This window comes from Sceloporus undulatus, chromosome 2 (genome assembly GCF_019175285.1).
Source record: "Sceloporus undulatus isolate JIND9_A2432 ecotype Alabama chromosome 2, SceUnd_v1.1, whole genome shotgun sequence".
In the NCBI taxonomy this organism is placed as follows: domain Eukaryota; kingdom Metazoa; phylum Chordata; class Lepidosauria; order Squamata; family Phrynosomatidae; genus Sceloporus; species Sceloporus undulatus.
Window position 1 is genome coordinate 269,375,432 of NC_056523.1, and position 13,970 is coordinate 269,389,401.

General features: G+C 38.2%; 1 protein-coding gene across 1 annotated transcript in view; it reads right to left on the reverse strand.

Annotated features, from left to right (window-relative positions):
- Nucleotides 1-13,970, reverse strand: part of CAMK4 (calcium/calmodulin dependent protein kinase IV) — a 122,433-nt gene that overhangs the window by 12,669 nt on the left and 95,794 nt on the right. Inside the window, exons 6-8 of the mRNA XM_042454916.1 lie at nt 11,043-11,133; nt 8,966-9,040; nt 5,219-5,294 (exon numbers count right to left, since the gene is read on the reverse strand). Coding sequence (XP_042310850.1) covers nt 5,219-5,294; nt 8,966-9,040; nt 11,043-11,133 — 242 coding nt within the window. The remainder of the gene's footprint in view (nt 1-5,218; nt 5,295-8,965; nt 9,041-11,042; nt 11,134-13,970) is intronic.

Here is a 13,970-nt window from a genome sequence, read left to right on the forward strand (position 1 = left end):
AGGATTCGGACCTAAGACTTTAAGAAGTTTGCAAGAGACATGGAGGATTTTAAATCTATTTTTCTTTTGGGGGCTTTAAAACACTAAGGAATCTTAATAAATGAAAATATCTCACATTGGACTGTATGTGGAAGCAAAGTGCCATAAAGAATGTCTATGTGTTTTTCTGCACACATATACGTGTGTGTGCATGTGTGTACAGCTTGTGATTGCAGGGATTATGGTACACATTAACACTGCCATCTAGTGGTTTGTTTGTTTTTTTTAAAAGAGGATGCAATGATGGGAAACAGCTGAGTATAATGCAAAGATTTTTATTTGGCTGAACATTTTAGAATCATAGGTGGGTTACAAACCGCCACTTACGATGCGCTCCGTGCGTGCTAAGGTTAGGAAGGGGCGTGTTAGGGTTAGGAAGAGTCGCCCCTTCCTAACCGGCTCTGGCCCCAACACGCGTGGAGCGTGTCGTAAATGGCGGCGCCCATCCACATGGGCGCCGCCATTTTGATGTCTTGGACGCATAGCGTCCAGATGTGTCTCGGCGGAAGTGACACCGCAAGGGCGCGCTTCGCCCCTCGCGGCGCCACTTCCGCATTTTGAAAAGGAGCACCATTTCGGCGCTCCTTTTTTGCTGTGCCAGGAAGCTTCGCGGTCTGGCCGCTGGGGCTTCCCTCCGCAGCAAATGGTGGCGGCAGGAGAACGGCCACTTGAGGGCGGTCTGTAACTAGCCCTTGAATCATAGAGTTGGAAGAGACTGCAAGGGCCATCCAGTCCAACCCCCTGCCATGCAGGAAATCTAAATCAAAGCATCCCTGACAGATGGCCATCTAGCCTCTGCTTAAAGACCTCCAAGGAGGGAGACTCCACTACACTCCGAGGGAGTGTGTTCCACTGTCGAACAGCCCTTACTGTCAGGAAGCTCCTTCTAATGTTGAGATGGAATCTCTTTTCCTGTAGCTTGCATCCATTGCTCCGGGTCCTGTTCTCTGGAGCAGCAGAAAACAAGCTTGCTCCCTCCTCAATATGACATCCCTTCAAATATTTAAACAGGTCTATCATATCACCTCTTAACCTTCTCTTCTCCAGGCTAAACATACCCAGCTTATTCTGATGTCTCATACTTGAGGCCAGAGGATGAGTATGCAGGACCTAAGCAGTGTGGTGGAGGATACAGGTTCTTGGAGACATAGATTTGCCATGGGTTAACAACAACAAAAACAACAACAAGCTTCTGGGATTTGGCACAACAGCAATGACTCTTCATTAAACAAAATTATATGCAAGTTTGGTCCTACCACTAGGTGGAATGAAGAGGGTAGCCTCAGATACTGGGAGGAAGCAACAAAGTGTTGGAGGAGAGAAACGTAGCCTTTGATGCCTAGCTATGCCCCCTTGAGTAGACTGCTGCCTTTAGATGTGGGAGAAGATGCTCTCTTATTATCAGCATTGAAGAAAAATCCAATGCATGTCCACTCAGCTTTTATATATGGAATGAATGGAAGAGACATCATGTCCTTCTTTTTGGGAAGCAAAGTGGTTTTGGCCAGCCCTCACTGAATAAATATAAATGAATATGAAAAATTGGGTCCTCTGCCAAAGATTATTGTCCTGGAACATACAAAATGCTGGTACTGGGAAACAGAAGCAACCTAACACAACAGGAGGTTTTCACTGAAACTGGTTCAAACCAAATAGAGAAGAAAAAACCAAAATGTTGCTGCACTATATATCACTAAGTACGAATACCAAAAACCAAAATGATACTGCAGTTTTGTTATACTATTACAAACAAATGTGTCATTCAACAAGTATCAGAGAACAATAGAATGTCTATTCACCACACTGGTGGAAAACAATGAAGTTGTTGGTTATAAGTCAAAAATAGGTCACATCGCAGGAACCGTACTGTAAATTGCATGGAGTGGTAAAATGGAAATAAATCCTCTTCTCAAATGGTTAATCCATGGCAGTCAATGTGAGGCAAAAAGTATAATACTGTATTTCCAATCGGGTGGAAAGCAAGGTAATAGGATTGCACAGGTAGCAGACGGCTACCGCCGGAGTTATAGATCCGTTTAAACTATATAGTCTTCTTCAGTTGTATTAATTTTATCTCAGTACTGGATTTCAAATTAGGAAGATAAGGTTTCAAACTTGCTTTCCCATAATTCTTTCTTAGGACATATCCAGCTTACAGCAAAATCATTTCTTTCCTTTCCCCTCCTCCCATGGCAGAGGGAGGCTTATAAATTATGTCAGCCCCAGAAGTGACTTAGTTTAGTGTCTTTATGGGTATTTGTCTGTGGACTGCCAGGATTCAGGGTTTCATGAAGCCAAGGCTGCTTATCATACATCTCTTTTTGGGGATACCCAGCCCTGAAACACCAGCATCAGAATTTTCTGAAGAGCTTTGAAAAGATTTTTGACCACAACTTCAAAATGGGGAAAATATGGGAGCTGTAGTGCAAAACAAAGGGAACCTTCCCAAACTCTGGCTTTTTGCCACTGACATGGATAAAACTGTGCCAAACTCCTCCACACCAAAAAAGATTGGTAAACAGCATCCAGGAGCCCTTCTTTCCTGCCTGTGAGTTTGTATTTGTGCTCTGCCAGAATATATATACACGTATTTGAAAAGGAAGAATACCTTTACCTACACCTAAACATTTTATTTTACTTTTTGCAGTTAGACCACAAAGTATTTCAACATCAGTAAAGCTAACCCATTTCCTGGTACATAAGATGGATGCTATCCTACCATCAGTTATGCATGAGTAGGGAAAATGTCTTCAGAGGAACTTAGATAAAAATAAAGTGCAGGATGGAAGGCAAATCTCCTTTAACACCAGTTTTGTATTTCCTACATCTTATTATTTTACAAGAAAATAAAACAGATTACTGTTTGTACTATACATGGATGAATTAGTCAGTTTTCCAGCACATTCTGTTAAGAGTGAAATTATTTTTGCAGGCTATGCTATACTTTTTGGGATATAAAGACTATGTATGTGTATGTTTGCATGCACATGCACCCACCCACCCATTCAGGTTAGTTAATTAATTAATTAATTAATTAATGTGAATTACTGCTCTACATAATTAGTCTAGAACTTTCAGAACACATAAAACAACAAAAGCAGCATTTAAAATGAATGGAAACCAGTAAGAAGCACATTATTCAAAATAAAGCATAGAGTAACAATAAAATTAACAGCTAACAGGCCTGCAAAAAGAAACACTTTTATCTGACACTGAAAAGTGCCAGGCTGTGTGCCAAACATCTCAGGGAAAATAGTTTCAGAGCAGTTCTGCCATCACATGTAAGTTTTAAAAAAATCTTTGATCAATAATCGCTGCATCTCAGATAGCGGTGGATTTGGAAAAAGTTCTCTGAGAAGATGGAGTATCTGAACAAGCTTTTAAACACAAAGTCCCAAACTTTTCAGCATTTTAAAAGTCATCACAATAGGAGCCATTGCAGCTGTTTTAAGGGTGAGATTTTTTTTTCTGTTCTAGACTGCAGTCTGGATGTTCTGTTTTGTACCCATTTAAGTTTTCAAACAGCCTTCAAAGCCAACTCCATGTGCAATGAACTGCTGTATTCCAAACCAGATGTTACCAGAACATGATTATGGCCAGGCTTGTTTGAGCCAAAAGGAAGTGATGCACTGGTGAAATTTATTTCCTGGTCCTGCTCATGATAAACTCGGTTGCCATAGCCTTCTCCCTGTACCTGCTCTCAACAAAATTCCCCAGATGCATACTAAAAACATAATTCAGAGCAGATTAAATTAAACAACAACAAAAGTAGAACAACAGCAGTCTCATTCAGATGTTAAAAGTACAATTGTGCCAAGATATACACCGAAATTGGCGATGAACCAAAATGTGTAACTGCTCCATGTAAAGTAAGGGAGCAATGCACACACACACACACACACACACACACACACACGCAAAAGCTACTTGATCGCACTGGGAGTGTTCCCTGCAGTCCTAGAAAATGGCATCAACCTTCTTTTCTCATCACTGTCTTCAAAATATTAACTCATCATGGTGTTTTGGGGCAACCTTTATGTGGGAAAAATGATGGCCACAAATGCTTGGAGGAGGACTGCTGTGCTAAACATGCACTGCCAATGAAAAAAGTGGACAGGAAGCAGTCACCTAAATTCAAGAAAAGTCAATTTCTCAGATTTAAGAAGAGCAGCCTCAGTAGAGGTGCACAGAAGCTTAAGTATGATAATCCCAAAAGATGGTTTAAAATAATTTACACTGTCTAGAGCAGCACAAAGTGCATAGATTTTCAAGACCAATAGTTCCAAGATGTAAAGGAAAAACATACATTCTTAGGACAGCATCAGTACAAAATAAAATGAGCTTCAACATTAAAATATGATTAATGTTTAATACTAGTCCACTAGGAGCAACATCAACTATATCACTTTGCTCCTTGAATACTCATCTCCGTTTTAATGCCTTAGGAGGCCTTCCTCCAATCCATTATTATGGCTAGTGTTCCACTTCTTACCTAACCTATCTAGATCCCTACATCTCTGCTAGCACGTTCTTGCCAATAGGTTCCTTTTTCTTATACCAGGAGGGCTTCAAGAACTAATGGCATAAAATCTCCCCAAAATACAGTACAGTATAAGCCAAATGGGTAGCATCTTCATATCAACCCAGAAGATACAACAATACTGTAGTTGTCTTTTTTTGCCACCCATTTGTGGTTGCCCATACTGGCAAAACAAAACAAAACAAAACACCAGTGAGGTTGTTACAGGTAATGGATAGAAATGCCAGTTTTGGACAAAGGCGATATGAAGTGATAGCACTTAAAAGTAAACCCTGCTTTGTTCAAGGTGGCTTACTTGCAGATAAGTGCATTTATAAAACCTCAATTTAGAGAAAATCTTTATTGTAAATGAAAGCTCCTTACTGTCAATGGATGACTAAAAGCATTGGTTGCTAGGAAAAGATTAAATAAATATTAGAAGAAATCTCAAAAGAGTTTAATCCTCAGAAAATTAGAGACTATATATATTTTCAAAATATATGTTGTAAATGATCCAAGAATCTTATATTCCCCAAACAAAGAAAACAAATGGTTGATTAATTCAGTTCTTGTTGACACAATTCAAAACATGAAAACTTGTACCTAGAAAATAAATGGAAGAAATCACTTTGGTTCCACAGTAATTTCATCTAAACTTACAAGATGTAGGTGATTATTCCTAAGGACCACATGTCTACTTCGGGACCATAGGCACATCCTCGAAGAATTTCTGGTGCTGCAGACAACAAAAACCTTGTCAATAAAATAAAAGTTATATGTAGAAAAGAATAACAGCAAAGGGAAACAGCTGCCAATATGTATGGTCTTACTTCAGGGAGCAGTCTACAAATCCAAAAGCCAGTCAAAATTCCTATCTCAGGAAAATAAAACAAAATAAAGAACCTTAAGAACTTCAAAAGTGGTCACATTTCTTTACTGAGGTGCGTACATTAAGTATGCTCTAAGATGTGTTAGAATAATGAGTCAGGAAAGAGGTACTGAAAGGATAATCAGAAAGAAGTTTAAAAATTGTAATCTTTATGATATCAAGTTGATTATAATTAAGAGTGAGTTTCATTTTTCACTTAACAGTCTATTTCTGACCTTCACATATGCTTCTCCTATGCTTCCAAAATCTATTTGCTCAACATTTTCTCGCATTTATTCTCAGACAAAATAATTAAGACTCCACTTCTATGGTCCTCCATGTGATATTATATATTGTTGTTAACTGATGTCAGATAGACTTAGACTCACAGTTACACCATGAATAAGAGATCTCCAAGTCATCGTATCTGATCTTGCAGGCTTAGGGCGTCTTCTGCCTTACCAAGCATTATTGTCTTTTCTAGTTAGTCATGTCTTCTTATAATATGACTATAGTATGACAGTTTCAGTTGAGTCATACTTATTCTACTTACACCTTGCATGTATTTTCAAAACCTAAATACATTGTTCACAGGAGAATTTGGGAAGGGGGGGCTCATCTCTTCTTAGAATTGCAATGAAAAGGATGCAAATTTCAAAGAAAGGGGTGTGGGAAGCTTCCAGATCTTCTTACATACCATCAGGAATATATGTTATCTTGTATTAATTTTTGGATGTATCCACTTAAAGTATGTAATCTATCATGGTCAGCCTTAGAGTCTTCATTTCTGGCACATCTATTCAAATGGTCAGTACTTGGTTGTGTGTGTGTATTATATAGGCAGTGTTTTGCCAACAATTTCAGCCGTTAAAACTGTGTGGCAAACATCATTTTTCATCTGCAGTTTGACCCATATGTTTATGCCAAGTTTGGAAAGGGGGGGGGGTCATTTGAAAGACTGATGTATAGGCAAAAAGTACAAATTATATTTGGCCATTTTGTCAGCGTTCATGGAAATTTATGCTTAACCTGGTTATTTTTCCTCCTTTCATGTTTTTATTTTCTTGCTTTTGTTATACTGGGCATTACTATATATAACTGAGATTTCTTTTGAATGTAAATAAATGTAAGCATTGAAAATAAATAATTCTGGAATTCAGTTAATTGTAGAAACTGTAATTGCTATTCATTCCTTGTGGAGGCTTATTATTGTCACAACATGGAGTGATCTATCAGGGAGATAGTTCACTGTGTGTGGGTCAACCCATGGGAACTTAGGGTTGAGGCGTTCTGGGACCATGCCTGGCTCAATGAACTGCTGGCCCCGTCTCACTCCCAAGTGATGGAAGAACCACATCGTAGCTGATGCCTATGTGGGACCCAATATTGGAATTCCCATTGTTCATCTACAGCAACTGAGTTCAGGGGTGAGGTTTCCCAACCAGTCACCAGATAGGTTGGCTTGTGTGTCCTATGCCAGTTCTAGCTTTGTGCTCTGAATTGGCTCATGCTAAAGCAAGTTATTTCTGTTTTTGCATGGCTACAGAGGTGATAACATCATTTTTAAAAGGAGAGATAAATGTTGGAATAAAATGGGTTGAACCAAAAAAGAGGAAGAAGTGTTTAATTTAAAGATGTTAGAGCAGAACCCCAGAAAAGTCATACAGTGTTTTGCCTGTAACCACCTTGGATTTTGACATGCAGTTGCACTGTACAACTACCATTCCCGAAATCACTGCAAACACAGAAATAGGGAGGGTGATATGAAACAGTAAAATAGAAAACACTGGATGTTCATAATTTGGAAATAACATCTTGAAACGCCACAAAAAGTGCTTGTACAAAAAAAATCTTAATTTTGTAGAAAGGGAAAGTGGGAAATATATTTGGCTTCAGGAGACGTTCCACTAAACATGTTCAGTTTCATACAGGAACTATTTTTTTTAATGAGCTAATGGATGATGCTTTTAAAAAGGCAAATAAAATAAAACACCAAAAAATCTTTCTCTTTTTCTATTATTTAATTTCTTTTAAATTACACTTTTCAGACATAAAACTACATATTTATATTCTCTGAACATGTTAATCAGTAGATTATCTGAGATGTTATATATGCATATAAGGCCCACATATTAATCTTTTATTTTCATTTTACGGTTGGCTGCTTTGTTACCCTAAGGCAATGCATAACTATTGCAGAACTTAATTATTAATGAGCAGCTACTACCACCATATCTCATTGTACTTGGCTGCTTCACATCTTCCTTGTTTGGAGTCTTGTTATTGTCTGCATGTTATTTTTCTTCCTTTGGTTAATTTCCAAAGCCCCTATCTTTTATTCAGGTCTGAGGTGTCTGTGTTATTAAAACCCTGAGGCTACAGTGTATTAAAGCAGACAGATTTATTTCATTCTATCAAAATGTGATGTAATCTAATCTGAACAATTCCTATATATTTTAAATAGTTAATGCTGTATTAACATAATATGTGTCAGTTTGAAAGGTGCCCAGTTCATATTTGACTTATTATTATTATTATTATTATTATTATTATTATTATTATTATTAAAGTCAGTAATTTTGTTGAAGTCCTATGAATTTGATTAGCACCAGCCTGTTAAAGAACAGCTGCATGATATATTTCCATGTTTAAATAAAGATTCTGTAAAAAACACTCCAGTCAAATTTTAGCAAAATATAGAAGGTTCTTTTTCTAGGAATTGTGCCTTTGAAGGAGTTCAGATAGAAGTTCAAGGAAGTAGGAAGAATACAAAGTGGATACATTTTATAATAGTTTGTCACTTATTTTGATTTTTTTTAAAAAATACATTAGTAATAGTTTATCATATAAATTAACATGCCACTCTAGTAAGAATGATCCATTCTTATATTTACACCCTTTCTGGCGGTGGCAGGGGAGACTCATATCTCACATAGGCCTAGGAAGCATACATGGAGACTCTTGCTTAATTTAATATATATATTATTAACTTAAATCATATGTTGATTAGTTAAAATTCACTTTCATTGAAGTTCATTAAAATGTTGCAATTAATTTTGAACATAATTTCTATCAATAAATGACAATATTGGTAATGGACTGAAAATCAATGAAGGTTTCAAATTACTTTAACTTGTTACTTTGTAAGGTTGATGAACCATTGGGCCTAATTTTGATAAATGTAACTGGGTTTTAATTTAATGTAAAACTAATTTAAACCTAACTAAACACATTATGTTTGTATTATCAACTATTCTATTATTAACTATTATATATTATGCACTATTAATAGTAATGTGTTATTAACTATTAATACAATAACTGATTTTGTTTTTTTTTTACCAGAATGATTAAAACAAGTGAAATAAATTGTAAACTAATGCTAATGTTAATTACAGCTTGCCTATATTTTTATATGAATTCTTTTTTCTTTTTGCTTTTTTGCTATTATGGATCTGCATATAAAATTATTAAGCATTATAACAACTCAATATAAATAAAATAATTCCTAATATATGATGAGCAAGAAAAGACCATACCACAGTACCCTGGTGTTCCACAGACTGTTTTCATGGTCACTTGATCTGCCACAATCTTGGAAAGCCCAAAATCAGCTGTTGCAGACAAACCAGAAAGATATATTATTTTACAATGCTTCTTACACCACACTGTGGAATTAAAGAAATAAAATATTTCATCTTTATCAAAATTTTATGCTAAATTATTATCAATCAAATAAAAACACAAAGAAATAAAACTTTCTGATAAGTAATACTTCCAATTTTAAACTTACAAAAATAAAAGTTGGATCGAAATGTTTCACTGTATGACTAGGAAGATACTTCTGCCCATATGGGAAAGAGTGATGTGGGGCAGAAAGGGTAAGTTAATTTTTACTTATTCAGAATAGTCTGGGGGCATGAGAAGCATGAACATGCAAACACAACCTGCCATGAGCAAAACCGCACATATGGAAGTGAGCAATTATGTCTACGTTATTAATGTCAACCCAATGTTGCCATTCTCTATCCAGAAGAATAGACAGCTGAAACAAAGGGATGAAATGTTACTCAGTGTTTTGAAACAGTGGGTGTGTTGAAAATGGTGGAGGGGAGATAATATTGAAGTGCTTTATAAAATGAGAAAGATGGGATATAATAATAATAATAATAATAATAATAATAATAAATAAATAAGATACAAATGAAAGAGGCAGATAAGAAAGAGGAGGAAGAAGAAAAGATAGAACCTGGATAGTTCCCATAGTTCTACCACATAGGAATTGAGCACCTGGAGAGGAAAAACCAGGTAGATTCTGTTTACTCCCCTCCCCCACCAGTTGAAAACCTTGCTGTTCACACAACCTACTCCCAAGATGGGCTGAACACCCACAGGTGGTCTACACCATGAGGCATTAAGCTGCACCTCTTGGATTTTAATCCTCTGCCTCCTTCCCATGCATGTGTACAATCACAGGAACACTACAACTGAGACCAGCAACTACCTCCTTCTTCCCACTCAGCTGCCATCCCATTGGATGCCCCACATGACCGGCTACACAGTCGCATGAGCAATGTACTTCCTGCACAGTGCATCAGTGTGCCCAGTGACATATTGGAAAAGCACAATAATGGAGGCCCCTCCATAAATACTCACTTTCCTCCCCCCTTCACCCCATGCTACCCTATTGGACTGCCTGGTTTGTGCATATTTTAATTACATCCATTGCATTATTGGTGACCTTCCGTATTTGTCATACTTTCACATCATGGGTTCTGTGACAGCTTGATGGTGCAATCAGTCAATGGTGCAGCTGGCATGTGCCTGCATGCTCAAATGAAAATATATATATATGGAAAGCAATGGTACCAGCAGCTTCATCTCACTGGTCTCAGAGCCCATGCTCCAGACCGCTTCTGTACACCACCTGGGACAGAACTAGCATGCTCATCCTTAAATTTCCACCCTACAAATTCTTTAAGTACTCACATATAACATATTCAGCCAGCAGCAGGTGTTGGTCCCCATAATAGTGGGGTCATAAATCCATTCTGGGTTTTAGTCTAATTTTAAAGAAGCTAGCCAAGGCACGGAGCTTATTTTAGGGAAAGGAGTTCAGCACCACGAATAGCACCGTTGAAGTTTGGCCAAAGACCTAAAGACCTTTCAAACTACATAGTAATAGCACCATGATTCCACTATAACTGCTATGGTTCCATCCTATGGAAGCCTGAGATCTGCAGTTTATCAAAGAGTACTTACAATTCTCAGCTAGAGAACTCTCGTGATTTACCAAACTACAAACTGCATCATTCCACAGGGTGCAGCCATAGCATTTAAAGTGGAATCATAGTGATATAACTGTGTAGTGTGAAAGGACTGCTGAAGTAGATTCACCACATGATTGATATGGAAGCCACTTCCTGCTACTGTCTAGTAGAGCCTAAAGCAGTAGAGGTCAGAAGAAGAGACTGCCTTAGTCAGTACTGTGGAATACTCTGAGCATAACTGGAATGAAATTAATGTCTGAGTGTTTCCCTTCCATGCACTGAAAAGAATGAGGAGAAGTGCATTACAGCAACAACATGCAAATCAACCTTGGAAAAGGCCCATTACCTATTTTTAAAGGTGCATCTGGAGCTGGTGTTGCATACAGAAGATTTTCTGGTTTCAAATCACGGTGGACAATTCCATTAGCATGCAGATACTAGAAGAAACAAGTGAAAACATATAATTTTAAACTTAAGTTGATGACTTTATTTTCCTAATACTGTTATACTCACAGAGTACTGGCTGCAGCTCCACATACTGAGAGCAGACTGACAACTCTTCCACACTGCAGAAGTTTGACGCCACTTTAACTGTAATGGTTCCATCCTATGGAATCCTGGGATTTGTAGTTTGGTGAGATATTCAGCCTGGTCTTTCAGAGAGGTCTGGTGCCTCACTGAACTACAAATCCCAGGATTGTGTAGGAGAGAGTCATGGCAGTTATGGATACACCCTAAGACAGTGGTTTTCAAACTTTTTACCCTTGTGACCCCCTTTACACCTACACTGGATGTTGCGTGTCCCCAGCTCAATGTAGCATATGAATAAAAATATTTTGTTAAGTGTGTGTATTTTCCCCACACATTCATATGCATATTTTAACAGTTGATAAGGAAATAGCTCTCCTCCTCCCTCTCCTCTTCCTTCAGCAGAGGCTGCCTTTCTCTTTCTCTGCAGAAGAAAAAAAAGTTTGGGAAGAGAAGGAAGAGGAGGAGATCAAGGCTGCCAAGTCTCACCTTCCCTTAAGCAATTCTTCCCCCTGCAGGGGTTCTGCCCCACAGTTTGAGAAATGCTATCCTAAGGTCTAAACTTTTGGGGTTAGTGACAGCTACAGCAGATGGGAAAGGTCAAGATGACACAAAGTTGCTTTGGGTCCAGAAAGAAATCTCCACCACCATTATTTGGAGATGTTAGCTATTGAAACTGCAACCATTTTATGTCTATAGAGCATGTATTCTGTCCCTAAGCTACAGCTCTTCTACTTTTTTCTCTCTCCGCTCCTCAGGGCAAGATGGTTATTGAGTAGCTCCAGGGTGGGCAGCTCACCAGGACCTTTCTGCCTTCTCTTTTCCCTCACCTTTCTTCATAAGCAATCAAAATATATAAGGTGGTCACACAGGAAGACATCATTGCCTGCCACTGACACATCAGGCAATCTCAAGCCTAACAGAGTGGGCCTTTATGTCCCTTGTGAGGATACAACTGGTGGCTATAGCCACTAATGGCTGCTTGTTTGGAGTGCATTGGAAGAAGTGTTACATACATATCAGTGTACATGAGTAGAGACCCTACACATAAAAAAGGGTCCTGACCCAGTAAAGACCACCATTCATTTAAATATCTGAAGGGCAGATACATAGAAGATGAAAAGCAGAAGATGGAACTGCAAGTTTTTCTGCTGTTCCAGTGGCTACAACCAGATGCAAATTATAAGAAAGGAGATTCCATAACTGCTGTTTGACAATGGAGTGGACTGCCTGAGAAGGTGATGTGCTGTCATTTGTTGGAGGTGTTTAAGAAGAACCTGGATTGGTATATGACAGGCATGCTTTAATTGTGGATTTGTGCACTGGAGGAATTGATCTAGTTGGCCCTTTACCTCCCTTGCAATTAGGTGAGATTAGGAGTTTATGTGAGGAATCTCTACACATGTATTGTTGCTCCAACACTTAGGTTTTTCCTATGCTGGATGAATGCTTAGCCAGTGGAAGCCTGGGCACTTGGTATATCAACAGTAGGCAGTGGGGCTATTCTGAACAGCATTACGGCCCGTCTCACACATTTCCCCACAGTTCATGCACAGGATTGTTTTTAAATCCTTTTGTTTTAAAATTGTTTTTAAAATCTATTTCTGACACTTATAACAAGATTTCAAAACTCAGCATCAGTTCCTATAAAATATGATGAATGTTACACTAATTTATGTTTAGTTATTACACTTTTCTAGCATCCGTTTCAAATCTCAATGCTTGCATTCATTGTCAAAATAGTCTCCTTTGTCTATGACTTTGAAAACAACTTGTAAGTTCATATCTAATGCTGTATCCTTATTCTGGTACATCTTCTCTTCTTGTCTATCAAGGTGTTTTTTTTTACTGCATACTTCAGCCACTCTGTATTATTCCAACCAACAGCTGCATGAATCTGAAAGCTTGTCTGTTATTTTTCCCACCACCACCAACAAATTGTTTCAAAGATACAAAATTAGCAGACTTTAAATCCTACTTCAGAACTGGCTGTTTTCAGGAAAGTTTTGAAAGAAGCACAGAACTCTGGTTTCTGTGGGTAATATTTGGGAGTGACAGATTGCCAAGTGTTTACTTTTGCTGTTGTTGAGTCGTTGTTGCTGTTCAAGTTACCTCTGACTTAGGGTTACCCTAAGGTGAACCTATTACAGGGTTTTCTGTGGCTGAAAGTGCATGACCCACCCATGATTACCCAGTGGTTTTCCATGGATGAGCATGGAATCGAACCCTTATGTCCAATGTTCAAACCACTACACTATGCTGGTTCTCCTCAACCTAAACCCAGCACTCAATGGGACCTTCTTCCCCTTCTCTCCTCCATACAGCTTCCTTCTTCACAACCTGAAAACCTACTCTGGAATGTGTCTTATTCCTCAAAGGAATAATTGATGGTTCACAGGGGCTTATATTGAAGAGTGCTACTGACAGAAGTAGTTCTAGTGGAACAACCCCATTGGATTCCAACTCTCATGCTTATTGTATCCCTATCCTATTCTTCCCCCAGCTCTTACAGACTTTTAATTATTTTATTTTAAATAAAATCTTTTCAAGGCCTTCTCCTCAAGGCTTTTGAGATTTTGATCACAAAATCTCTTCTATTCAGTCCCCGATGCAGGAGGTGAAAAAAGAAAGTAAGTTGGTTTCAATGGAAAGAACAAAGATAGAGGAATAGATGGGCCAGATTAGAAGTCAGATGACATCCCACCCCACTGCAAGCACTGCTTCTATTCATGTGATTTCCTTTTTC